Source organism: Mauremys reevesii, linkage group 9, assembly GCF_016161935.1.
Source record: "Mauremys reevesii isolate NIE-2019 linkage group 9, ASM1616193v1, whole genome shotgun sequence".
Lineage (NCBI taxonomy): Eukaryota > Metazoa > Chordata > Testudines > Geoemydidae > Mauremys > Mauremys reevesii.
Window position 1 is genome coordinate 47,362,615 of NC_052631.1, and position 26,661 is coordinate 47,389,275.

General features: G+C 44.1%; 2 protein-coding genes and 2 non-coding genes across 18 annotated transcripts in view; all 4 read right to left on the reverse strand.

The window, feature by feature from the left end:
* SAG (S-antigen visual arrestin) overlaps positions 1–5,887 on the reverse strand; it is a 29,925-nt gene extending 24,038 nt beyond the window's left edge. For all 8 annotated transcript variants that reach the window (XR_005584859.1, XR_005584857.1, XR_005584858.1 and 5 more), the window contains exons 1-6: positions 5,791–5,887; positions 5,529–5,684; positions 4,378–4,544; positions 3,409–3,469; positions 3,254–3,298; positions 2,694–2,887 (exon numbers count right to left, since the gene is read on the reverse strand). Coding sequence is in view for 5 of the 8 variants with exons in the window: in XM_039489335.1 (XP_039345269.1) it covers positions 2,694–2,887; positions 3,254–3,298; positions 3,409–3,469; positions 4,378–4,488 (411 nt within the window). In the remaining 3 variants the exon portion in view is untranslated. The remainder of the gene's footprint in view (positions 1–2,693; positions 2,888–3,253; positions 3,299–3,408; positions 3,470–4,377; positions 4,545–5,528; positions 5,685–5,790) is intronic.
* A 3,888-nt stretch (positions 5,888–9,775) lies between these two features.
* ATG16L1 (autophagy related 16 like 1) overlaps positions 9,776–26,661 on the reverse strand; it is a 29,524-nt gene continuing 12,638 nt past the window's right edge. For 6 of the 8 annotated variants that reach the window (XM_039487553.1, XM_039487557.1, XM_039487554.1 and 3 more), the window contains 11 exons: positions 26,169–26,225; positions 25,102–25,204; positions 23,988–24,093; positions 23,499–23,569; positions 20,883–20,954; positions 16,645–16,765; positions 15,688–15,793; positions 14,416–14,565; positions 13,815–13,862; positions 11,750–11,851; positions 9,776–11,347 (listed from right to left, as the gene is read on the reverse strand). In XM_039487553.1, coding sequence (XP_039343487.1) covers positions 11,254–11,347; positions 11,750–11,851; positions 13,815–13,862; positions 14,416–14,565; positions 15,688–15,793; positions 16,645–16,765; positions 20,883–20,954; positions 23,499–23,569; positions 23,988–24,093; positions 25,102–25,204; positions 26,169–26,225 — 1,030 coding nt within the window. In that variant the 3' untranslated portion in view covers positions 9,776–11,253. Of the gene's footprint in view, positions 11,348–11,749; positions 11,852–13,814; positions 13,939–14,415; positions 14,566–15,687; positions 15,794–16,644; positions 16,766–20,882; positions 20,955–23,498; positions 23,570–23,987; positions 24,094–25,101; positions 25,205–26,168; positions 26,226–26,661 lie in introns of those variants that run through there. The other 2 variants (XM_039487549.1, XM_039487552.1) reach the window with 2 other exon arrangements.
* LOC120372738 lies at positions 22,386–22,652 on the reverse strand. Its single transcript, XR_005585158.1, has one exon.
* Positions 24,522–24,796, reverse strand: LOC120372739. The gene has a single exon (XR_005585159.1).

Consider the following 26,661-nt stretch of genomic DNA (forward strand, 5'->3'; position numbering starts at 1 on the left):
TGTAAGCTCCTTGGGGCAGGGACTTCTAATTTAAATAGACAAGACAAAGGGTGGGAGGAGAAACAAAGAACCAGAGAGGGGAAATGACTGCCCAAAGTCAGACAACAAGTTGGTAGCAGAGCCCCAGGATTAGAACCCAGGACTCCTGACTTCCAGTTCAGTGCCTTATCCAGGAGATCATTGTGCTTCCCTTTCAGGGGAGTGAGTGAAAGATAGCAGATTCACGTAAGGATCACAGGGGCACAGAGACTGAACTAACAAGGCCAAGGATAGTGTTTGAGGACATCTGTCCATGGGGAACTGGACTGAGATCACTAGAACAGTCAGCAGAGAGTAAGAGCTCTCAGTCGCTTATGGCCTGGGCAGGATGTGAGATTGTGATGAAAGGCTCCAGCTCTGCCCCCCTGGAACGGCATGACCTGGAAGAGAGACTTGTGGAGTTCTACCACCCCCACACTCTAGAAATCCCAACAGTCTGAGCTTGGTGGAGGTCTCCATTTTGTATGGTTAGGAGACATGTCACAAGCCTAGACTTTGCAGAGTCAATTGAAAGCCTATTTGCTACAGTATTAGTATATGGTAGATTCTCAATCTGGATCCTACTAGATACTATGGTCTCTAAGGCAGAGTGAAGGGGATGGGATGTCTCTGGGTCAGGAAGAGGAAGAAGACATACGGGTTGTAGATCTACTCAAGTTAGTGTTTTCTATACAGGGGCGGCTCTAGGCACCAGCGGGCTGCCGCCCGCTTGCGGCATCCTGGGGGGGGGAGGGGCTTTGTGGGTCTCCGCGCGCCCTCCCATGCCTGCGTCCGGTAGGGGGAGGAGCGAGACCCGCGCCGCCGCGCCGGCGCCGGCGGCGGCCCCCCGCCCCTCCGTTCCTCTCCCCTGCGGCGCGACGCGGCAGCAGCGCCGCGTCCTGGGCTCCGGTGGACCTGCCGTGGCATGCCCGCGGGCTCCCGGGAGCGCCCTCCCGCCTCCCCCGAGGGATGAAGGAGGGGACCCGGGGGACGGACGGGGCGACTGCGCTGCTTGGCGCGCGCTCGCTGCTGCGGATTTGGGGCAGCCGCCCGCCCCTGTTTCTATAGCACCTATCAAAGTGGTATCTAAGATGTTCTGATGATACAGTGACAGGCGCCAATATAAGCACCTAGACAGGCTGGTAAAAGAAGATTTGCACATCAACATATTGAGGGGACTTCATGAGTCTCTGGGCCAGACGTGCATGAGGAAGCTTGGGAGCAGGCTAGCAATGGTGTTTTGGGAGATAGCAGGTGGGAGGATTAGTGCTGGGGTAGAGGTGCTGACAGACTGGGCAGAGGGAAGGAGCTGGGCATCCTGAAAAATGGCCACAGAAGTGGCAGCAGCCAGGTTAAGCATCTGACTGTCACTGAGGCCTGTAACCTGGGTGTCACCTTTGACTCTGCTCTCTCACCGGAGCGACATTCAGGCCATTTCTACATCCAACTGCTTTCTCCACACAGCATCTCCAAACTCCAGCCCCTTCTCTTGTCCACACAGCCAAAACTCTTGTCGAAGCCCACATCACTTCACATCCTGACTACTGCAGCCTTCTCCTTTCTGGCATGGATTACTGCCCCTGTGCTCCCCTCATCTCTATTTAGAATGCTGCTGCTAAGGTCGCCTTCTTGGCTAGTCGCTCTGACCACGTCAGCCCTCTGAGGCCTGCCTCTGACTCACCTCCACATCAAATACAAACTTCTTGTAACTTCTTCATAACTCAGTCTGATCCCACTTCGCGGAACTATAAACCTATCGCACTGCCAACCCTTGCCCTCCCTCTCTAAGCATTCCAAGCCTTTTCCTCCACCAGCCAACTTCTTTGAACATCTCATCCTTTTTCATATGCTGCCCCTTATGCACAGGAAAAGCTCCCCACTAAAATCCATGCAGCCACTTCCTTACCTTCTTTCATACCCCTCAAGATGCATGTCTGCTGCAGAACGTACAAAATCCAGCCTGCTGCCCATAGCCACACAGGTATCAAGCGGTCACTTCCCTTCTTTCCTTCCTCTCTCTCATATCCCAGCCCAGTAAAATATTTGCAATAAATGTAACTAATAAAGCAGGGCCAATTTGCCACCAGATTCATTTGCTTCTGTGTTGTATCCACATCCCTTACTCTTGGCCATGCACGTCTTTAGACTGTAAGACCTCGGGGGCTGTCTCTGATCTGTGCTTATACAATGCCCAGCATTATGAGGCCACTAAACCCATTGGGCTTTTGGGTGCTACCCAAGCATAAGCAATAATTGTATTAACTCATTTTTAATAATTATTCCAGCAAAATGCAGAGTTTTTTGCAAATCAATTCCACAACTCAAGGCATAGACAGCCTCATGGGTACGCAAGGCAGTAGTATAGGCAAATACTCTGGCAATAGGAGAGCAAGAGACAGAGGTCGAAACATTAAGGGCTTTTGTTGTCATAAAATCATTATGGTTCCCTTCATAAGGAATTTTTCTGTGCGCAGTCAGGATCCCTCCAGTTTGTTAAATCCCTAGTACACTTGGGGTGGTAAATAATGGTGCCATCTAACCTCTGACTCAAGGTTACAGTTTTAAGTAACATTGGATTAATTATTAATCTCCTCTTCAGATTATCATGGAGTGCTGACAGGATGGATAATAAGGGTCAAGGAGAAGTGGGTCAGAGGCTCTTGTGAGGCACTCACTGTTAAAACAAAGGGGTAAGCATTGTTCCCCAGCTTCTTCATCAGACATTCCTGCAATTGGGAGAGAGATTCCCATTTTTCCACTGGTGGGTACAACTGTAACCTAGAGAAAAAAAGATCCTTTCGGAAGGTCAGACCCATCACATCAATGTCTTCTTGGCCATACCGGAAAGCACAGGTCAGAGTCACATACACTGGAAAGAACATACACAGTAAATTACACGTTTAGTGAGCAGCCAATTCAGAGATTCTGAGACTTAGAGACCATCTGTGTTACAATTACGGAGTCCAGGAAGACAGTCACAACACTGTTGCATCTCCCCTCCGCCCCAACCTGGTTCCAATTTATAGTATAGCAAAGATCTTAAGTTTGTTTTGTAACGAGACTGAAGCCTTGGACCATATTCAGACAGCATGTCCAACAACCAGAGATTCTCTCACCAAGATGGGGTTAATTTTGCATAAGACAAATAGAGCCCTGAAAGCAGGAGAGATCCTTGCTTTGCAGTGAGAGATCACTGAAGAGCTAGCAATCTCTGAAATAATTTAAAACATCAAACCCTTCTTCCCCTTGACGATCTCGGGATCCACTAACAAGACACCATCTAGACAGAAAGAAATAGAAAAGAGTAAATATTAAGCAGTATGGAGAAAAAAATAATTTGGGTTTATTAAGTCAAAGAAACATGTAAGAAGAGTTTGTGGCTGGACTTACCTACAGGTTCCACACCATCTATGTGGTCAATGAAGTCTCGTTTTCCCAGATAGATAGTCACCTGTAGGAAGAAGGCATTGCAGATGGGGCAAGACGAGGCAGGGCATCAATCCTGCCAAGAGCTGAGCACTCTAGCCCAATTGAGCAAAATAACTTTTTAAAGCAGGGGTAGGCAACCTATGGCACACGTGCTGATTTTCAGTGGCACTCACACTGCCTGGGTCCTGGCCACCAGTCCGGCGGGGCTCTGCATTTTAATTTAAATTTTAAATGAAGCTTCTTAAACATTTTAAAAACCTTATTTACTTTACATACAACAATAGTTTAGTTATATATTATAGACTTACAGAAAGAGACCTTCTAAAAATGTTAAAATGTATTACTGGCACGCAAAACCTTAAATCAGAGTGAATAAATGAAGACTTGGCACACCACTTCTGAAAGGCTGCCGACCCCTGTTTTAAAGCATATGCTTAAAAGTTAAGCACATGAGTAGTTCCTATTGAAATCATCAGGACTATTCATGAGCTTCAGCATTTAACTGGATCAGGGTAGAGGGCTCTGCGTGTTGCAGGACTGAACTCCAAAACAACCACACAATTCCTTGTGTCTGTGGCACAGGAGCTGTACAGTGAAGGACTTTTGCCTCGAACTGGAAAGACAGCGAGTCAGCCTTGATTTAGACATCTGGGCAGCCAACAGAGACATGGTCCAATGAGGTGATGGGGAGAGGTGTTGCCATCCTAGCTAAGATTGGTCATTATGTTAAAATGCAAGTAGTCCACTTTATCAATTCTCTAACATAGCCAACTGCTAGGGCGTGGTGTTGAGTATAAATCAAATTATTTTCAAAAGAAGTGGGGTGAAAACAAGTGTCCCATAAATAAATCCCCAGGTAAGTGAGACAGTGGCCCTGTGCATCCATGGCTCAAACTGGTGGGTGTATATGCCAATTACTGTGCTACTTACAGCCTTATCACGGGACATCTTCTTGTAGACAACATGTGATTGAGGGGGACTTGTGTTCTTCAGAGAAATTGAGGAAGGAGTAGCCACCTTATGAGACTCAGCACAACTCATTTCCACAGATGGGTGAGAGACCGGGAAAGAAGAAAGCCTTCCTGCAGCAAGAGATCCTTGGACAAGTGTCAAGAAGAGATGATGAATGAGATTATGGTTATGTTGAATAGGATCCAAAAATCTTAACCAACCAATGTAGTGCATTAAGACAGACTATTCCCTCTGAAAACTCAAGTCAACTCTGGTGCTGGGGAGGAGGGTTTCCTTTTATTTTACTCTTTCCTTTTTCATTTAAGCTTCCAAAGTTAATGCAAAGTTCAATTTTCAAGCTACCAATGGGAATTATGAAGCTAAATTCTCACAGATACCTTTGGGTTGGGAGGGAGAGTAAGATAAATAAGTGTAAGCAGAAGCAGGCCAAAAACCTGATCAGATTTTTTTTTTTAATTTGATCCTTTAACCCAGACTGGAATTTAAAAACAAAAAACAAAAAAAAAAAGTTTCCATTTTTCAAAAGTTTGTTAGAAAATTCAAAGCAAAACTATTTAGCCTTTTGATTGTTCTGTGGGTGCATGGTTGGGTTCGGTTTCCCTTTTTCGGCATTGCCTATTTTGATTGATCATCTTAGTCACATGATACGATTATTTAAAAAATTTAAAGCTTTCAACTTCTCAAAAAAGTTCAGTTTCAAAAATATCCTTTTGAAAATTAAACTAGGCATTACAGAAGACAATGAAAATGTTTATTGATTGCATCTATTTTTCAACCACTTCTGCTTCTTATGTTACTCTATGAATCTTTACAATATGGCATGACATTTATTAGGAACTTACACAACACAGACACTCAGAAATTAGTTTCTGACTCCTTCCTAGAAAAGGCTGGTCCTTCACTTCACCTTTGGAATCAGTTCACTGAAGGAAGTATTTTGAAAGGCCAGGACTAAAGAGAAAAATGAAAACATTTCCCCCCCCCCACACCCTTTGTCAAAGTTGGAGCAACTTTTCCAAGACCAATATGGAATTCCTTGGTGGAACACGTGAGCCAGATGATTTGAGAAAGAGGAAACTAGGGAAAGAAATAGCAGTATCTTTAAATACCTTGCAGTGCTTCAAATTCCACAGCAGCCACCAGAGGAGAAAGTGCCCTGAGCAATAAGATGAGAACTTCTCCTAAACCACTGAACAAAGGTGAATTTTCCAGGCAGACAGGTCCTGCAGATCTTCCCCTGTCTGTGGGAGTGACTCACTAGCCTGCTGGTGAAAAAGGAGAGCAATTTGTAGCCCAAATTGAAAATGGGTTTCTAGTTCTTACTACCCACATTTTCAAGAACTAATCCCCTTCAAGCAGCAAATATTGTACCTGGATTAAGAACAGATCGGCTAGGTCAGCAGTGCTGGGAATTACTTAAGAGACCCCAGATCTTCAAGAGTCTACAGTGCCATCCTCCCAGATTCCTCGGGTGTAAAGACAGTACAGATTTATATGGAGCAGGAGGGTTATGGAAAGCAGCTTTATTCTAAAGCTCTTTCTCCATCTCTTTTTCTATTGGGGCTGCAAATCATGCAGCCTAATAAGGAGCTAAACAAAGAACTATTTGTGAGACGCTGAACTTGCAAGCATTAGAACAAGTCTCTATAAATACAGGCTATTCTAAGAGTTGCAAGTACATTATCAAAAAATAGGTTATTTCCACAAATCGATAAACTGTAGAGTTAACACAAAGCTTATCTATTGTTGTGCCACTGACACCCTCAGGCACATTGTACAAATAGTTTATGTTGGTGGCCCGCCCACTGTTTTCTTCAATTAGTTTATAAAAAGGAAATTACACATACTCAATACATGTTTAAAGATGTACTAAAGATGTACAATAGACATGAGCAATTTGATCAATTTAGCTTCTTCCTGCTCATGAATGGTCTGAAAATAGCTTTTGCTTTTCTTAAATTTCAATTTGATTTTGTTCACACAATAATTTGTGGGCAATTCATGGCTTGTAAACATTTCAGAAGCAGCTGTGTTTGATACTTTGGTGGGACATGTTAGTTTTCATTGGCGAGATCCCTTGGTATTCTTTCCATTCCCCGACTGAATTAAACTCTTGCAATCAGAGTTCCAGTAACCACTCAAAAGGTCAAAGTTTGCTTTTGTGACTATTCACAAACATTTGCTTAGAGTTAGTAGCTGCTGCAAACATCCACAGGTGGGATTTTCACAAGTGCCAAAGAGGTTTACATGAGACTATGTCACTAAATCCTTCAGATGCTTTTGAAAAATCACACCCCTCCTGTCCGTAAGAACTTGATGAGAATATTTGGGGGAAGTAAAAATGTACCTGCACGCCTCAGGTGAAGCCAATTCCATTTTTATTTGAGCAAACATTTATAGGGCAGAGACCAAAGGTGTTCCCCCAGGTCTAGCACTCATCACTCTGTCACAGAACAGGCTGGGAGCAAGCTAATCTTGTTGAGAGCTTCCCTGGTCAGCACTGGGGGGAGAGGGGGTGGGAGAAATGATCACCAGCCCTTCACAACAGAGATAGGGCCTTCATTTACTTTTGTGGAGTAGCTAGCACAAGGCCCTGATGCTGAATGAGGCCTCTGAGCACTACTGAAATGATGGGCATTTTAGGAACAGCTCTGAGGTGGTTCCACCCTTCCCCCATACTTCTAGGACCATGTATGTCTGAAGAGAGAAGAGAGCTATTCCAGGGAGACAATCTCCCATAACTGTACCAGTAAGGCAGAGCCGGCTGTTTATTTCCGGTGGTGTGGTATGTGGCATGCAGCTATTTTGCTATTAGTTTCTGTTTAAAGCTGGACACTTTGCCCTTGCCAGAGCAGACATATTTCACTCAAGCTTGAGCTGCAGAGGCAACTACCCTCCAGAAAAGCCTATTCAACCAGATGGGGATGAGTGGGCTTCGCTGGTAGCTCTGTTCCTGCAGTGTTTCTCAGAGCCTGTGGGCTCATTTCAGGTGGAGTGCAACACCAGTCTGCAGTCAGAACCTCTGGGAAGACTCTCTCACCTTCTAGAACAGAGGCAGAGAACCAGGCAACTCTCAACAGCAAGTACTTCACTTTGTTCTCTCCCTTTCTCCTCTGCTGCCTCCACCACAAGGCTCTTGGGGAAGAGGGCACCATGGAGCTCAGTCATCACCTCCTGGCAGGGAGGCAGAACAAGAAACCTACAGAACCCTATCAGGCTCCTCTGGTTCTTGCTAAAGAGGATGATAAAGGCAAGGCAAGCAGAGATATCGACTAATCCCGGTGACAGGAGGACCCAATTCCCCTCCCCCCCACCCCCTTCCAGCAACTCTGCCACTCAAGATTCTCTTCACCTCCCCACTCCCAGTTACTTCTACTGAAGATGCTGCCTCTTCTAGCATGGCATTACAGAAATGGGATACAGGCTAGGGGAGTTGTTCTTTGTTGATGGCAGTTCCTATTTCATGTACATTTTTCCTTTCCCAACTGGGTCCATAGTCAGTTTCCCCTTGGACACAGACTCACCTGACTCCCAAATAGAGAGGTAAGAGTAAGGACATTAAGCCTCCAAAAGGACTCCAGAAAGCTGCAGCTGCCTTGTCACAGGAATGTGAAATGGCTCCTCCCTGGTCTTCAGAGTCTGAATTGGAAGATGACAAATTTCTCCAAGAAAGCCCAGTGGACCCCACTATATCCTGCTCTTTAAAGCCACTGTAGTAAGAAGAGTGAAAAATCCACTAAGGATCCCCCTAAAATGAAAAGCAAGGGAAAATTCTCTATTCCTGAGTTAACTGAAAGTATAGCTGACGTGAGAGGCTATTAGCAGTCACTGTCTCTGTCATTTCTGCTTCACTGGACTCGAATTTTTGGCTTCTTTGGAAATAAACAGTTGTTTGGAAGATAGCTGAGTGCACACTAAATAGAAAGCAGAGGTACAACCTCAACTAGTTAAACAGGACTTGCACATACGGGAGAATGCAGAAGAGTGGAGTTGATCACTTGATTTACAGATACATACCTTTCTCATAAACAACTACGTATATTTTTAGAATTTTAGATGCTTTGACCTATTCTTACCTTTTGTTTTTATATGGGTTCAATGTTAATTTGCTTAGTAGTATCCAACAAGCAAAACATTTTCTGGCATCAGAACCTCAAACCCAGATTACTGTTTATGTTGTATAAAAATACAAATATGCCAATTTAAATTATAACATCTTAAACCCTTCCTGATCCTCCCCACCACAGCCTGCAGTTCTTATTAGGGTAGAGTTAATCCCCTGGTAATCTTTCATCCCACTGACTCATCACTTAGCAGTCTGCTTTATCTGCAATACCCCTGAGGTCAGCAGGGCACTGGGCAGGTGCCATCTTAGAAGAACCTGGAGATGTACACTTTACTGCAGGAAGCTTCAGGGAGCAGACAACAAACTGAAAGAAAAATGTGCCTCTAAAATCCAAAGGGGCTTTTACCTTGTCAAAACTCTAAAGAACTGCAACTCTGTTTTTGTCATCTTTGCTCTGCCTTTGGGAGTAAGGACCATCAGCTGAGTTTCTGCCACACCAAAACAGGAGGTGATTGGCTAAGGACGTTTCTTAACTGTACAAGTAGTTTGTCCAATATAACTAAAGGAGGTGAAGGCTTTGCTCCATTATTCCAGTGTTGGCACAGGGAGTTACTTTAGTCTTCGGTGTACAGACAGTCTTTATACCACATTTTTAAGACCATGCTGGGAGACTGAGAGGCAACGTAACAGTCCAAGCAATAAGGGAGGAACAGACATTTCACGGCAGAAAGTGTCTGAGAAACTAGTAACTGATGGGGAGTTCTTGAATTCAGTAATTCATCCCACACATCCAAGTATACATCAATCTTTCAAGCTTCAAAACATGGCCCAGAGTCCACAGTGCTAGAAGCTTTAAACAATGTGACACTGGCTCCTTTAACTTCAGTTTCATGACCACATTTTTGATACGAGACAAGGTAAATTTGGCTCTAGGACAATGGATACCCACTGGAAATATCTGTCAAATACAGGCACCGACATTTTTCCCGGTGTGTGCTCCACCCCTACTCCGCCCCAAGGTCCCAACTCCTTCCCTGAGGTCCACCCTCCTGTGGTCGTGCCCAACAGCTGTGACTGGTGGTTGCTGAACACACCCTATTTTTTTCCCCCCATGAGTGCTTGAGCCCCAGAGCACCTGCAAGTCGGTGCCTATGCTGTCAAGTACCTCACCACCACCAGACCCAAACCTAACATTAGCCCATTGAAACAGCAAAGAGAGGAGAGAAGAAACTTGATATCGGTTCCCCTTTCTTTCAGGACAAGAAGAAAAACAAATGAGGAGAAACTTTGTGGGTTTTAAAAGCAGAACACAGGTTTATTTACAATCAAATTCTGGTGGGCAGCTGAATAAATAAAAGATTTGCCCTGTATACTCTCAACTCCCCTCTGCAGAAGTTGTCTGAAAGAAAGACTGGGTTAGAGAGAGACCACTGTCCTAGGAACAACCCTCTTTCCTAACCCATCAAAACACTTCCTTAGAAAACAAGCTCAGAAAGGAAGCAAAATAAAGTGCAAATAAAAAGGCGACAGAACGCTGGTGGCTTATCTTGAGACCCATCTGAGGTGGAAAAGTTTGGCTGGATAAAAGTTACAAAACATCACAGTTCTCCTCCAACCATCTCACATATTTAGATGCCTTAGGATACAGGGTGTACACCCTGTTCAATGGCACAGGAAGGGCTCAAGCACAAAGGAGAATATTGCACATGTGCTCAAAAAGGGGGCAAGTCGCCAGGGATTGCCAGCACCAGAGCATTACATTCAGGATTGAATCCCATTGCTCCCCCATGCTCCACCAACAGCCTCCAATAGAGAAGGACAGATGGACAGCAGAAGAGACTATACATTTATTTTCTGGTACTGGAAGTCTTGGTATGGATACATTCCTCATCACAGCAGCACCACCACTCCCACTGCAGATGTTACATCTCTTCTCTCCCCTCCCCTTCCCCGCGCGCCAACAAAACTGGAAATATATTGGTTCAAATTAAAATTCTCCTTTCCCCACTTTTTGGTACTTTTGCTATAGGAGCTATTGGAGGGAGTTTTAACAAAGACGCATCATCCCTGAAGAATGGACAGTTCCCTGAAATACAGATCAAAATGATGCAGGGAGTTCTCAGATTACAAACTGCCAGAGAGACCATGTCAGAACTGGAGAAGCCCCAAACTCAGCCAACAACACACGGGGCAGAACTGCCAGAGCAACAGAAACATTTAAATTAGTTTACAGCTATTCCATCACTTTATAGACTGACTAGGATCCACTCTGTCCATGTTTCAGAATGCCCTCACCCCATGCCTAAGCTACTCCATGGGAACAGAACACAGGAAACAGGACATGCATTAGGTCAGAATACATGGTAAACGTCTTTCCAACACTTCCAAGTTCGAAGTGCTGTACATACATTTGTATAATAGGGTATTTGGCACAGCTGTCCGGTGAGGGAATCTGGCTAGTACCTTCGGCTCCATCCAGTGCATAGATACTGCATGTCAAGGCATGACTAGTAGTATTCACCATCCAAATCACCTGACCCTTTGCTGAGCCTGAGGGTCAGCAGCATGCTTATAGGCAGTAAAGGGCTCTGCCTCCAGCTCCTCGTCCTTGATTGCCTCATTAGAGCTCTCCTCTGAAAAGCGAAGCCCATTGGATGAAGCCCAAATGCATGTAGGATGAATCTAGGCTTGGGCCTCCATTCTGTCCAGCCCTGGACCGGCATTCTCCCAGTGAGAGACATTTGAAACTGTCTTTCATCTCCTTCCAGTCAAAATTCAGACCACAGGACAGCCTTGTTTCCTTTGTCGACACTGACCACATGGGCACCGGCTGGTGACCATGCCACTGCATTGATAGAGGAGCTGAAAGGAAGCCAGGTGTCAATTTAGGAGAGATTCTAATTTCACAGCAGCATTTAGGATAGGAGGAGTTAAACTCCATAATTTCCCAAACTCATTCATTCTCAGATCTTATTTATGATACCTGCATTTGTAACAGTCTCCCAGGGATATTCGGAGTATATTATACTTAATGCCCTGGTTGTGAACAAGCAATCCGACAACAAAGCACAAATTTCATAGCATTAATTCCCACTTTACTGGTTATTGCTATGAATCCACAGAGAAGCTGCATATAAATAACCCATGCACACTGGTATGGGAATGGACCTCCGCATCTGCAATCCCACCTCTCCTCACTACAGGTCCTATGTGAGCCACAGCTCAGACCCTATACCAGTTTAGTCCGCGAGCTTCCTGTCTCACCTGTGATGCTTTGCGAGCGTTCTCTCCACTTTCCCAGTGAGCACATTCCAGATGTACAGGACCCCATCAGCTGAACCACCTGCCACGTAGCTACCGTCAGGGCTATTGAAACACATATTAGGTGCAGAAGAGAAAAAACTATTTATTTTGAAGTTAGCACTAATCTTTAGTGTTTCCAAAACAAGCAAACTGACATTAATGGTCTGCACTAGCAAATATTAAAGTTTCTCCAGCTCGTATTCACACTGATTAGCAAGATCAAGAAGTTTCCATATCACGTGATGATGTAACAATTGGGTGGCTGGCATTTAAAGACAGGTGTTGGTTCTTGTAAAATCTACTTAGGCCAAAAGGGTGACCTTGGCAAGTCACTTCACCTCTATGCCTCAGGTGGGGATAACGATGCTTACCTCCTTTGTAAAGCACTTTGAGATCAATGAATAAGATGTGCTATAAGCACTAGGTATATTATTCTATTCGATTCCTAACATTAGGCACCTAAAAAAGTCCATCATAATAGCAGCCAAAGGCCCTGAAGAGAAATAGGGCTCCTTTGTGGTAGGCATCTTAAACACATAAAACAGTTCCTCCCCGCAAAAGCTTGTAATCGACAAGGGAAAAAAAGGGAGGCGATGGGGAAGGTTGAAGCGTAAACCTAAGCAAAATGGTTAGGATAAGCCATGTCTATATACACTAAATTTAGCCCTAGCTTTTTAAGTATTTAACCCTTACCTGGTTCCATTGTTTGGATCTTAACCTTTCTATTTTAGTTTTATATTTAATCCCTGTCAGTCATATTTAAAAATCCTAAATGTGTTTTTTTAAAAATCAGCAGAACCGGTAGCACCTTCTATACTTAAGGTTCCCCAACAATTCCTGTTAAAAGACCCTGTTTTCATTTACTTATAACTTTACCAAACATTAACCATTTGGGCTGAAGTTTTCCTTGTCTGGTGTCTGTCCCAGACTGACCATTTTTACCTAAATTTCAGCAAAAAAGGTTCAATCGTTTGAGAAGGATATTAGAAAAATGTTTCCATATTAAAACAATTCTTACATTTAATTGAGAAGCTCTATCACCTGCATGCTTTGGAACAAGGACATATAGTCTAGGGGAAGGGTTGTCACCCTGGTTTCAGAGATGTGCCTTTTCTTGTTCCCATGAAAAGCTACCCAGATTCAGACAAATTAAAGCGCCTGAAAAACTGCAGTTGACAAATGCTCAGTAGATACTTGTTAGAACTTGTCAGCTAAATTCTCTGAAAATTCCATCTATAGTGGAATGTTCCAGGCCAGGGTCACAGAGGCTGAGCAGGAATTCCCTGCAATTGCTATTCCCGACTACTATGACATTGGGCACCAGAACTGACAGCCAGGTGACTATCCCTCTTTTGCTCTCAATGCCCTTGCTGGTGGTGTCCAGGCAGTGTGGCGGAGGAAGTAGCCTGACTCAAAAGCAGAAGGGAGAATGAAGAACTGGCTGAGCCAGGAGACTGGCACTTGGGGCTTAGGAGGGGGTGGGGAGGAAGAGGAGGAGATAGATTGGATGACAAGCCCAAGGAGGAAGGAGGCTGTAATAAAATATCATAACGAATATGCACTGGGGGCCAAATAAAGGCTCCATGGATAATCTTAATTTTGATATTTTCTTGCTTTTCAAGGCTTGACTTTCCAACATTAACTTTGTTTTAATATAGGGTGTGTGCAAACACTGCCTGTTCCCTTTTTCCTGATTTTTACAAATGGTGAGATCTTTTGGTGTCTCATTGTAGATACCCAAGACTGAAAGCAGTTTTGCTGACTGCCCAGTGCTAAGTGTCCCCTTTTGTCTTATGACTAGTGTTAACGGTTACCCTACTGCTTGCAAAATGTGGAGCTTAGAGTTGTAGCACAAGTGATCAAGAAGCAATCAGTGCATGCTGCTGACTGGTAATTAGCTTGACAGTGTATGGTGGTTTGGAACTTTTCCCTCAAATGTCACTGCAGAATTTGCAGTAAACCAAATAGCTGGCCCCCCACCCTCCCATCTCGAACTCCACTCAGTCTCCTCAGTTTGGCCTCTTACCTGAACACGACTCTGGTCCAGTCAGATCCGCATTTGAATCCCTGGGCACTGAAACAAGTTGGAATCAGGTAGTAGTTACGTTCCTCTAATATGAATCTTGGGAAAGCCAGCTCCTCCTCAAGGACTAAATGAAGATTATTGCATTGACTGGGATAAATTCTACATTCTGTTTAACACAAAGCATCTCTCTCTTTCCAACCTAATTTGTAGGACTTTTCTCCCCAGTGAGGGGGACAAGCTGTCTCCTTCAAAGAGTTGGAGGCAAAATCTTGACAAAATTAGGGTGACCAGACAGCGTGTGAGAAAAATCAGGACAGGGGGTGGAGGGTAATAGAAGCCTATACAAGAAAAAGACACAAAAATCAGGACAGTCCCTATAAAATTAGGACATCTGGTCACCCTAGACATAATAGATCTTTGTTGTCAAACCATGGATAATGTGCAAACTACATTATCAGAGACATGGCTCCAAAGGCTTCCACCTCCCCACTGAAGGACTAATAGGAAGGTTTCATTCACAAAAGACAAGGGTAACACCAAAGTTACAATTATGCCACAGAATCCAGTCACCTGCCACATACCTTACTGGGATCACACTCACCTGAAAGTCTGTTTGACAGCATTGACTCGCAAATCAATGATCTTCAGCAGATCATCTCGGGAACAGGTCAAGAGCTCTGTTCTCTCTGGATTCAGATCTAAAGCAGTGATCCTCCCAAACAGTTCCAGCTCCTGCACTATGCTCTCAGTCCTGAAGACAGAAAACAGCATGGGTAACTGAGTATCAAAGATCCTTACTCCTGAAGGAATACTGCGCCACTGTGTGTGACCAGAATTCCCATCCCCCGCAGATTTCTTTGCTTCCCCGCAGAAAAATGACTGACGGGGAAGCAAAAGGAAACCGCAAGAGGGGTCAAGTGCTCCTCCCCAGCAGCAGAGGCGCATCATTTCGGGTGCCCAGAGCTAGGTGATCTCTCACCTCCGTGCAGCCTGTACTCCCCACTGCCATGCTGGAGCCTTCACATTTATTTACTGACAAATAAAATATGCAGATTTTTTAAGCACAGAATTCCCTTAGGAGTAGATCCTGTCACATGAGCATCAAAATCTGTATCCCTAGAATTGTCCCGGTATGGGGATAGGAGAATAGGTATCCACTATTTGTTCATTATCCACTCCCACATTTTTCTTATTTCCCAACTAAAGTGTCACATTGTGGATATTTTGTCCCTAACCAAGGACTGTTCAAAACTTCCTTCAGAACTAGCTAGGGATACCTAAAACTAGCCAGAAAGATAGAGAGAGAGAGCTGGTCTACACTAGGGGGGGATCAATCTAAGATATGCAACTTCAGCTACGTGAAGAACGTAGCTGAAGTCGAAGTATCTTAGATCGATTTACCTCTCGTCCTCACGGTGCGGGATCAACGTCCGTAGCTCCCCCTGTCAACTCCGCTACCGCCGTTCGCACTGGTGGAGTTCCGGAGTCGACAGGAGCACGTTCGGGGATCGATATATCGCGTCTAGATGAGACGCGATATATCGATCCTCAGGAAATCGATTGCTACCCGCCGATACGGCGGGTAGTCTAGACATACCCAGAGAGAACAATGCAAGATATTTCCTTACTCAGGGGCTAATCTGCTGTCAATATATAACACGACATGCTACTAATAGCTCAGAGACCAAAACAGCAGTCTATCATGTGCAAAAAGGTTATTTATCCTTGGTGACTTCCTCATATTCCTGTAATAAATACTCCAAGCAATGGAGAACTCAAAGAATGGGAGGGTCACAATTCACAGATTCATTTTATGTTCTTTAGCATTAAATAATTACTAGAGAATCTAACCCGTGTCAGAGTATAGTTTTACCTGATGTCCCAGAAGCGAATCTTCTTGTCAAAATGTCCACTCATCACACACTGCTCTGTGCACACTATATCATTGCAGCTTGATCCTGCAAATACTGTTTTTATACCTTGAAAAGAAAAAAGGGGGAGGAGGGGTAAGTCACTAACAACACAGTCCCCTTCGCATTGTGCTGTAAAAGTTGATAGCAGTATTTAAAAGTCACTGAGCAGCAAACATCTAAATTCTGTAGCTGCATGGAAACTACTGCCCTGGGAGGAGTTTGGGGTCACGGGGGGTGGGGACAGGTGAGCCTTGTCTTAGAAGAAACTGATCCAAAATCCCCAACAGCACATTATTCCTCTGAACCACTTGACTGCCATGCCCAACATCCCTACAACTGTACAAGGACAGTTGTTTTACCACTTCATAATTAGTCAAACAAGTCACGGATGAATATGACATGCTCCTCTTTATACATAAACAAGGGGGTAGGACACTGGGGGAGAAAGGCTGTGTCTGTGCCAAGTTTTACTATAGAAACCAGGAACATATTTTAAGACAAATGTTTCTGCATGAACTGAATCCTGCCATTTGCTTCACTTGGAGGCAGGAAACTGTGGGTAGGATTTTCAAGAGGGGGCTTAAGACCAGCCCAGGGTTGCAAGGTCTGACCTGCCTCCAAGTTTCTACAGAAGAATAAAAAACCCATTCTACAGTTTGATGGACAAGAGGGTCTACAGAGTGCAGTTGCCCACTCAATCAGCAATGCTTTTCACTGTAGCATATGGTCTTTTCTTAGGTTTCCCATCCAGGTATCAGCCAGGCCTGACCCTGCTTAGCTTGCAATACCGAAGATCAGAATATCATCAAAAAGCAGCATGGCTGCAATTTTCTGCTTTTTGGACAACCACTAAAGAGAATAAGAGGTGTGTGAAAGACAAAAGGGTGTTGGTGCTGGGGTGGAAATGGTTTCCTTACAAACTTTGCTGCGCAGGTCCCAGAGCTTGAGGGTCCGGTCATGACTCCCTGACACGATGCGTGCATTATCCAGCAAGAACTTGGCTGACAGAACCTTCCCACTGTGGCCTGTCAGTGTGTGCTGGGGAGAGAAGATTTACATGGTGTAAATGAGCAGTTTCAGCTACAATTGCTTCCTGTCCTCATGGCTCTGATCTTGCAATTCAGCAGCTTAACGGGGACAAAGTCTTTGATTCAACTCCTCCCACCTTAGTCTAAGGTGTGACTAGAGGCATGGATCACAAAAAAAGCCCACCTTTCCATTCTGGTTAAACAGAATGTAGCTTTGATTCCCAGTCTGCTTCTCCGTGAGTCAGCAAGTGCCGAGAGTACTGCAAAGGCAGCATACTCAGTCTCTGAATAAGAGATACTCTCTCCCGCATTTGCAACTCCTTTGGCTAGTTAAGGAGTAGTTCTCTCGAAATCTATGACTCTTTGCTACCACCCCTAGTAACCTCGGCTGGAAAGATGGTAACTACAAAAGTCTTAAAGGAGAGACCAGGGTATAGACTAAAGCATAGTAAGAGTTGAAATGATGGTGTCAAGTACAGCAAAAAGGGATCTAGTGTTAACTCTGAAGTCTCAGCTTGAAAGCCTGAGATCTCCAGAGATTCCAGAGTTGCTCCCATCAGCAGATTTCCATGACTGTTTCTGTCTGATGCCAACCACAGTCAGGGCCCGTTGGAACATGAAGTACAATCATCACAAATTATTAGATACTTATTTGCCAATCACAGAACTAATGTAGCATGAGGGAACAGGCTGCTGGGAACAGGGAAAGTGATCAGAGAACAAGCCTTGCCAAAAATTAAACCTTCCACTGTTAGTCACTGAACTCCTAACTTGCACACTGCTACATGGCCTACAAAACCACTAGAAGACTTAACAATGGAAATGAAACACAAGCAGAGTCTGAGGAACTGAAAAATTATTGCACAGCACTAAAACCTAAAGGTCATGGATTGTCTCCATGGTTGCAACATGACAGTTAATCTCTGGATACCACAATTTTATGGATAGAGAAGATCTTTATAACCCTGGAGAATATTCCATTACCTCCCGCCCTGCACTGCCACTAACAAGTGAATAGTTGTTTATAAATAGGTAGTTTGATGCAGAATTTAATATTAAACCAACTCAACTTCCCTCAATGCACATGCAAGGAATGCAAAATCCATGCACCAAACCCATTCAGACAACAAATTCAATGTACTGTATTAGCTCAGAGAGCAGTTATGGTACTGACCCAAAGCCAGAAGTTATCAGGCACACTGAAAAATTGCAGAAAGATCTTTTGAAGACTGAGTGGAGTTTTGCATGGGAACTTTTCATACAAAGTTAATGATGATTAAGGTTAAGATTCTGTCACTGGTATTTTTAGTAAAAGTCAGGGACAGGTCATGGGCAATAAACAAAAATTCACAGAAGCCAATAACCTGTCCCTGACTTTTACTAAAAATACTGGGCGGGGGTGGGGGGGGGTAGGAGGAGGAACACAACAAACAGAGAGCTGTCAGGGCGTGCAGCTGCTCCAACCCCTGCTGCTCCAGTCCCACACGAGCTGACCCAAGCGCAGCCACTCTGCCAGTCACTGGCCAGCTGCGCCAGCAGCCCTGGGACTGGACAGCTGCTCCAGACCTGGCGCAGAAGTAGTCACAGAGTTCCCAGAAAGTCACAAAATCCATGACCTCCATGACAGAATCATCTCCATCATCTCCTTAATGATTATCTATTAAACTGTTATACACCTTTGTTTCTAACTGATGGTAGGATTTTGGGGCCAATCTAAAGCTGCAGAAGATTTTGACACATTCTAGAAGGTTTCCCATACAAGATCTAACATTCTGGAGATAAAGAGCAGTCCAGTTAGTTTAACTTCTGTGCCAGGGAAGATAATCATCTGCAAACACTTGGAAGGTGGTAAGGTAATAGGGAATAGCCAGCATGGATTTGTAAAGAACAAATCATGTCAAACCAATCTGATAGCTTTCTTTGATAGGATAACGAGTCTTGTGGATAAGGGAGAAGCGGTGGATATGGCATACCTAGACTTTAGTAAGGCATTTGATACGGTCTTGCATGATATTCTTATCAATAAACTAGGAAAATATAACTTAGATGGAGCTACTGTAAGGCGGGTGCATAACTGGCTGGATAACTGTACTCAGAGAGTAGTTATCTATGGTTCCCAATCCTGCTGGAAAAGTATAACAAGTGGGGTTCCGCCAGGGTCTGTTTTGGGACTGGCTCTGTTCAATATCTTCGTCAATGACTTAGATATTGGCATAGAAAGTACACTTATTAAGTTTGCAGATGATACCAAACTGGGAGCAATTGCAACTGCTTTGGAGGATAGGGTCATAATTCAAAATGATCTGGACAAATTGGAGAAATGGTCTGAGGTAAACAGGATGAAGTTTAATAAAGACAAATGCAAAGTGCTCCACTTAGGAAGGAACAATCAATTTCACACATACAGAATGGGAAGAGACTGTCTAGGAAGGAGTACGGCAGAAAGGAATCTAGGGGTTATAGTGGACCACAAGCTAAATATGAGTCAACAGTGTGATGCTGTTGCAAAAAAAGCAAACGTGATTCTGGGATGCATTAACAGATGTGTTGTGAGCAAGACACGAGAAATCATTCTTCCGCTCTACTCTGCGCTGGTTAGGCCTCAACTGGAGTATTGTGTCCAGTTCTGGGCACCGCATTTCAAGAAAGATGCGGAGAAATTGGAGAGGGTCCAGAGAAGAGCAACAAAAATGATTAAAAGGTCTAGAGAACATGACCTATGAAGGAAGGCTGAAAGAACTGGGTTTCTTTAGTTTGGAAAAGATAAGACAGAGGGGACATGATAGCAGTTTTCAGGTATCTAAAAGGGTGTCATAAGGAGGAGGGAGAAAACTTGTTCATCTTAGCCTCTAAGGATAGAGCAAGAAGCAATGGGCTTAAACTGCAACAAAGGAGGTTTAGGTTGGACATTAGGAAAGTTCCTAACTGCCAGGGTGGTTAAACACTGGGATAAACTGTCTAGGGAGGTTGTGGAATCTCCATCTCTGGAGATATTTAAGAGTAGGTTAGATAAATGTCTATCAGGGATGGTCTAGACAGTATTTGATCCTGCCATGAGGGCAGGGGACTGGACTCAATGACCTCTCGAGGTCCCCTCCAGCCTTACAATCTATGAATATTAAAAGCAATCAAGTGAATTATAGGTGTACTTTAGAACAATACGTGAAATGCTGGCGATCTAGAGAGCTAAAAAATCATTCATGCAACAGATCAAATAATACAACACAGGGCAAAGAGAGAGATTCAAGTTCACTTCTAATGCCTGAAGAGCGTGGGAGGCTAACCAGTGCAGAAATGACTGTAGAGCTTCTGCAGCATTCCAAAATGCTTCATGCCAGATTGCGCACGCAACAGCTTGTAAGAGCAACTAAACATATCTTGGGTTAGAGTCAGCATGCCAAATAATGCTTGGTGAAATATTCCTAAAATAAAAATTCAGGAACAAGGATCATGTCCAGGAGCAGGAACAAGTGAAGCCTCTTAGAAAGTTTCCTCTGCTAAGAGAGGAGACCTCTTTTCAGCCTAGGTAGAACACAGGCATGTCCTTCCTTGGGTAAGGGCCAAAGAGTCCACTCTGAAGAGGTGGAGGAAGAACATGAGCAAGAGATTAATATTTTGTTAAGTATCCTGATTAGAGACTAGTGCTTCAGGGCTTGTCTACTCCAACAATTGAGCCAGGGACCCAGGCTGGCCCCTACTCAGTTAAAATGCATCTATTCTAGGAAACAGAACTGTGTTTTAACTAAAACTCTGAACCATGCTACAGACTTTGGGTGCTTAAGACTGCTGTTTCTTAACATTTAAATGGTTCTAAAATTAATACTTCCTATGTGCAGAGGAAGGAAGGAAAGTTCATATATTTGGTTGCTATTTATCTGGAGAGGTTTCTGTGAGGCTATGTGTAGAGGCCAGGATTGCACATCAGGTTATGTTGTAAAGGCTCTTTTCAATTAAACAGGGATAAAAATTCAATTAAATGTTCTGCGAGGGGAAAAAAAAAAAAAAAAACTTAAGCAAGATCCTAAAACAGTGGAATCTGCAATTTTCCAGTGTCCTTCATAAGAATATAAATGGGAATACCGGGCAGAAACAGCCTATACATTGCTTGCCTTCTGCAGGAGACTCACCCGTAATCGATAGTCATCTACAGTCCAGATTCTGCTGGCGAAGTCATTTGAAGCTGCTAAGAGATAAGAGCCCTGTGAAAACAGGAGGGATTTAAGGCAATTTCCCACAGTGACTGAGAGAAGTAAACTACTATACCCAGCAAGTATTTCCAGAAAGTCTCAATACGATGGGATAGTCATAAGAACTGACAATCCACAGGGTTCACTTTACTGCCATACTGCTAAGAAAACAACTGGGGGCGGGAGGCAGCAATTAAGTTTGGATGAGGAAGAAGATATTCAAGACATTTTTAACAAAGATGTAATTTTTTCGTGAGCCATGTCCACAGATTCCCAAAACAATTAGCTATGAAAGGAATAATGGCCATAGTGCTGGAAGGGAGGGACATTCTTTCCAGCCCATTTCTACTCATAACCTCCTTGCTGCTGCAAGGATAGTGGGATTTTCTACTAGTTTGCCTTCACCCCACCCAGTCTCTATTTTTTCGCTCTCCTTCCACAAAAATGCTCCAGCATCTGCCTCTGCTATTAGGCCTAGCTGACCCAAACTGCAGAGTTAGACTGGCCTGATTCCTGTCAATTTCACTCCCAACTACAGGGTTCTCAACAGAGGTAGTAAAAACTAAGTAAGTTCTGGTCAGGAGATGGACAAATGGATATAGAGTATCCTGAGGGTGGTGGCTCCTTCCTGTCACTCTAGACATAGATCCTATTTCAAGATACTATGGCAAAGTTATTTCTCAAGAAAAATCCCACGAGGACAAGGGGACAAGTCTTGTGCCTGTCAGTCTCAGGTGACTCACTGATTCAGAAAAAATATCATGGAACCCAGAATGCATGTGTTCTAACTGACAAGATCTGCTATGTGATCAAGCCACTTACATCAGAACAAGTTTCTCCAGACAGGTTAGCAACACCAGCCAATCCTCTAGTGCAGTGGTTCCCAAACTTTCTCAATCACAACCCCACCTTGCTCAGTCCACACCGCCACCCCCCAGGAGTCGGGGTGAGGGTTTAGTGGGGCATGACGGGGAGGGGGAGCCACACTCCAGGGATGGGGAAGTGGGAGTGGGGCAAGGGAGGGGGAGCTGCGCTCAGGGCAGGAAGCGAAAGCTGCTGGTACCTCTCTCACGGTAGCCACCCAAGTGCTCCTCCAGACTCCCAGAGCAGCAACTGCTGGTGCTCTTCCCACCCTCCAGGGGCAGAGACCAGTTACTGCGGGTAAGCAGACTTTCAGCATCTGGGTGGCTGGGACTGGGGCCGCAGCAGAACTGGGGGCAGAGCGAGGCTGCATGGCATGCGCTTCCTCCCTGGCCCGCTGCACCCCCCCTTGACATTCCGCTGCACCCCCCTGGGGGGGTGCCTCACAGTTTGAGGACTCTAGTGAACTGGTGAAGACCAACAGAAGATGTTTTTGGAGGTGTATCAGTAATGTGAAAGCACAGAAATGCTAAGCTGTAAAGATGGCTTCAAACTTGGCCTCAGTTCATACACGGTGAAAGAGGTCTCAGCAAGAAAGTTTGAGATCATGTACCCAGATATGCACCTCCAAAACCCCTTATTCCTTTGACTGGTTCTGTTGGATGCAGATCAGAATTGGGCCTGTGATGCTCTAGGGAACATGAACTGAACACATCACCATTTGTCAGCAAACACTCCCCCAGTCACAGCATTGCTGAGGTATGATGGGTGAGAAATTGCTGGGAGCTGAAAGGGTAATGGAAGTGTAATCCTTCAGGCAATCAGACCTTTTACTATTCATCACAGACCTCAGTGAGGCATCTAATCCTCACCACCAAGTTATAAAAATTTCTCAGTGCATACAACAGGAACAGAGACATACAACTCTAGTACTTTCAAGGAGCTTATAAGGAAACAGTGGAAATTCATAGTTTGGGTAAGACCTAGCTCATTTTAAAATTCCCAATAGCCCAGATAACTGGATTTTGTGTATCTTCTGAAAAGTGAAATACAGATCAGAGTTTTAGGGCATGTCTATGGGGTGGAGGAAGAGGGGAATGACCCTCAGGAAAGTTAATCCAAATTACCTACAGGTGTGAATTTGAAGTGGATAAATTAAACTGCATTAAACCCATGTGGATATTCCTAGGCCTGGTCTACACTGGGAACTTACATTAGCATAGCTATGATTCTAAGGGGTGTGAAAATTCAATACCTCGAGACAAAGCTATGATGATTCAACGGTGCAGACAGAACAATTCTTCCACTGACTTAGCTACTGCCTCCCAGGGAGGTGGATTAACTACAGCAATGGGAGAACCCCTCCTGTTGCTGTCATGTCTGTCTATGCTGAAGCGCTGGAGCAGTGCTGCTATAGTGTTTTAAGTGTAGACATACCCCTATTCGTAATACAGTGGCATTGATTTGGTTAAACTCAATTCACTGAAGTGTCCCTCTGAAACTAGAGTTCAGCCTACTGTATAAAAAAGTTTTGTACAGTATTTTAAAATGTATGTCAGGTATTCCTACAAGTATTTTAACTTGTTTCTTTGGGGATGAATTTCAAAGCACATGGGTGAAACTGGTAGCCGAGCACAAGCTACTGCAATTAATTTCTCCCCAAACACAGACTACGGGTATTACACAAATACTCACAGCACTGTCAAATTCAATACTCGTAATCCCTGCGTTACTGCCAGAGAGAGAACTTTTCAGCTCGCATCTGTCTGCATGCAGAAAGAAACAAATAAGCAATGGATTGGAGTGGATACAAATTAGGGGAAGGATTTGAACTTCTGTGTTAGTTCCATTTGGTCAACACATTGGGACAATTACCACAGCAAAACAAAAACGAATTACATAGTGGCACTAGCTTTTGATCAGTTTGCTTGAGCCTGGCTTTAATCCCCAGTTCCGAGTAGTATTTCAGCTGATCTAACATAACTGCTTCACACTTATATAGTGTTTGTCTGGAACTGCAGAACAGCATGCTCAACTTAAAAACACCAGCAACTGAGTTAAAAACTTTAGGAGAAAATCCATTTTGCATGAGCCAACTGAATGAGATTCTAAATTTGGTACAAGACACAAAGTATTCTTTTTGGCCTATGTCACTTCACACAATAACTCAGAGCAGAAGCTTACCTCCAAAGACTTCCCAGAGTTTAACTCTCCGATCCATGCCTCCTGTTGCTAGTAACCGGGAAGCAGGACTGAATTGCACTGCATTCACTTCTCCATCATGTGCATCCTTGGGGGAGGGGGAGCAAAAAAAAAGATAATCACAGCCACCCCAAACGACATCAGCACCAAACAGTCTGTAGCCCCATACAGAGCTTGCTGAAGAGTAGGCTGCACACAATTGTGATCTAGCCCAAATGTGATCATCTTTCATATGCAGAAGGCCCATACTAAATAAAATTAGCAAAGCCTATATTAAACAAATCAGAATACCACAAAAACTCAGGTGGATTACCCAGGTACTAGGATGAGTATAGGAAATCTCTGGGATTTCTTTAGCCATGCAGCAGCCATCTCTATTAAATGAGCATTCAAAGCAAGTGACTGATTCACAAGAGTTTGCTCCAATATTTTCCAGCTATAAAATGAATAATTTAGAGTTGCCTTGCACAGACTCAGACTCAAAAATGGCCTCACCATTCCATAACATACAGAAGAGGTCTCAGCTTGAAAACTTGAGATCACACACACCACAAATCAAGACACCCCACACCCTAAACTCCTTAATTGGTTCTGTTGGATGACATTCAGGGCCATGCTTCCTTACACTGTGGATAACAGGCACTGAACTTATCCTAAATTGTCAGCAGCCTCTCCCGCAATCACAGCACTGCTATAGCACGATGGGATAAAGAGAGACTGTTGGGAGCTGAACGGGTAATGGGAGTGTGATTCTTTTGTGCACTCAGACCTTTTACTAGTCATCATTGACCTCAGCAAAACATACATTAACTATGACCACAAAAGAAGGAACACTGAACATGTGACGGATGCATGCACCTGAGTGAATTTTTGTTTTAGGTGGATATCTAGGCTGAGAATAAAGTCAATACGGATTAAATGGACCTAGCTGCCTTGCCAATTCATGAGTCATCTTCTAGATTTAAAACATTACCTGGAGCAGTTTAAACAAGCAGAGCCATTTTATCCCAGACAGCATTTGCTACTCAAAGATCAAATTCTCCTCTTCTTAGGCAAGAAGAGTCTGAAGAAACTTGTAGTTCCTGGATATACTTACAAAGACATACACTGCAGTAGTGGGCACTCTCACTTCTTTACTGGAACCTGGATGCACATCTACATTTTCCTGGGGAACAGGAAATGAGGACAGAGAGCGCCTCCTGTGATGGGACACAAAGAAAAATATGTTAAATAGAAGAGTGGACGCAATTTCTCTCAAAGTGGCAGGCACAGACCTGGATGAACCCGACTATAACTGTGGGGTGGATTAGAGATGGGGCCAAAATCCTTACTTCATTCTTTCCCCCCTTCCTTTCCGGACTGCATTTTATCAGATTACATCAGTTCATGCCTGCACCTTCTCTTACCTAGCTTAACTTTAGTTTGCTCCCACACTATCAACTTCACTGCCAACCTAATGTCTGAGCAGTCATCTTTTCTTGCACTAAGGAGTCAAACAATGTAAACATCACAATGAGTTTAGAGGGACAGACTGCAACCCCACCATTGTGTCTAGTTCAAACTGCACTACTGTGGCTGTGAGAAGATCCCAGCCAGTGGAGTACCCCATTTGAAAGCCCAGACGCCAATGCTGTCTTACAGAAAGACCTTCCACCTAATGCAGGACTCCACTCAGAGGGTCCGACTACAGCACAGTCACTGGGGAAGAGACCCCAACTAATGAGGTGCTGACTACAGCACTGTCATTAAAAAGAACCAAATCCGCATACTGCTCCACTCAGAAAGACTGCCTGAATCGCTAACTGGAAAGTTTCTAGACAATGTTATGAACATCTGAAGCCTAAGCAGGGTAGTGAAGCTGGGTTCCACGTTACTTCAGTGTCATATATTCACATGCTGGACTAAAAGTGGATAATGTTTTCACCTGGCAGCATCAGAAGAGTGATGTCCCAAAAGGGAAGACTCAGACAGACTGGAGGGAAAGGTCAGAGGTCAGCATACGGCAAGATGGAAGAAACAGGAAGTTGAGGAGAACAAAGAAAAAAAGCAGAAACTAGAAGAAAGGCTGACATTATGATATCTGCATTCCTTACATCACTGAAATTCTCGTGTACGTTGAAACCAATATATAAAACAAGAAAAGGTGAAGGTGTTCTAACCTACCCAAAAATATTAGTGATAGAGTCCAGAAGGCCTCCAGCTGGCTGTGACAGTCGCTTACTAAAGAGGAGGGGAGGACAGGTTTAAGCCTTATGAACAGATTGTTCAAATGAAGATCAATAAATACAGTTCACAACACCAGGTATCTGGGAAAAGATGCTTTCCCTTTCAGCCCAAACTCAAGAAGGAAGACCCCACGGGAGCAGGAGCAGCAGCACATGCAGGTCACCATTAATAACAGCTTGGAATATATAATTGGGGGTGAGGTTAAGGACCTTATTAAAAAAAAACTTTGAGAAAGGACTTTCTTCACTGAGTTTAAGCAATTTGAAACTTTGTTTAGACTTGTCAATCACTCATTGACCCCTATTCTTGCAGTCGGGGGCTGTTCATATAACTCTACCCACCCTTGCTGCTGTGTTGTAGTAAGAAATGTGTGTGTTAAGTCTAGGTGGGAAGGGAGTTAAGTAGCTTTTCAACAGTTTTCATTAACTGC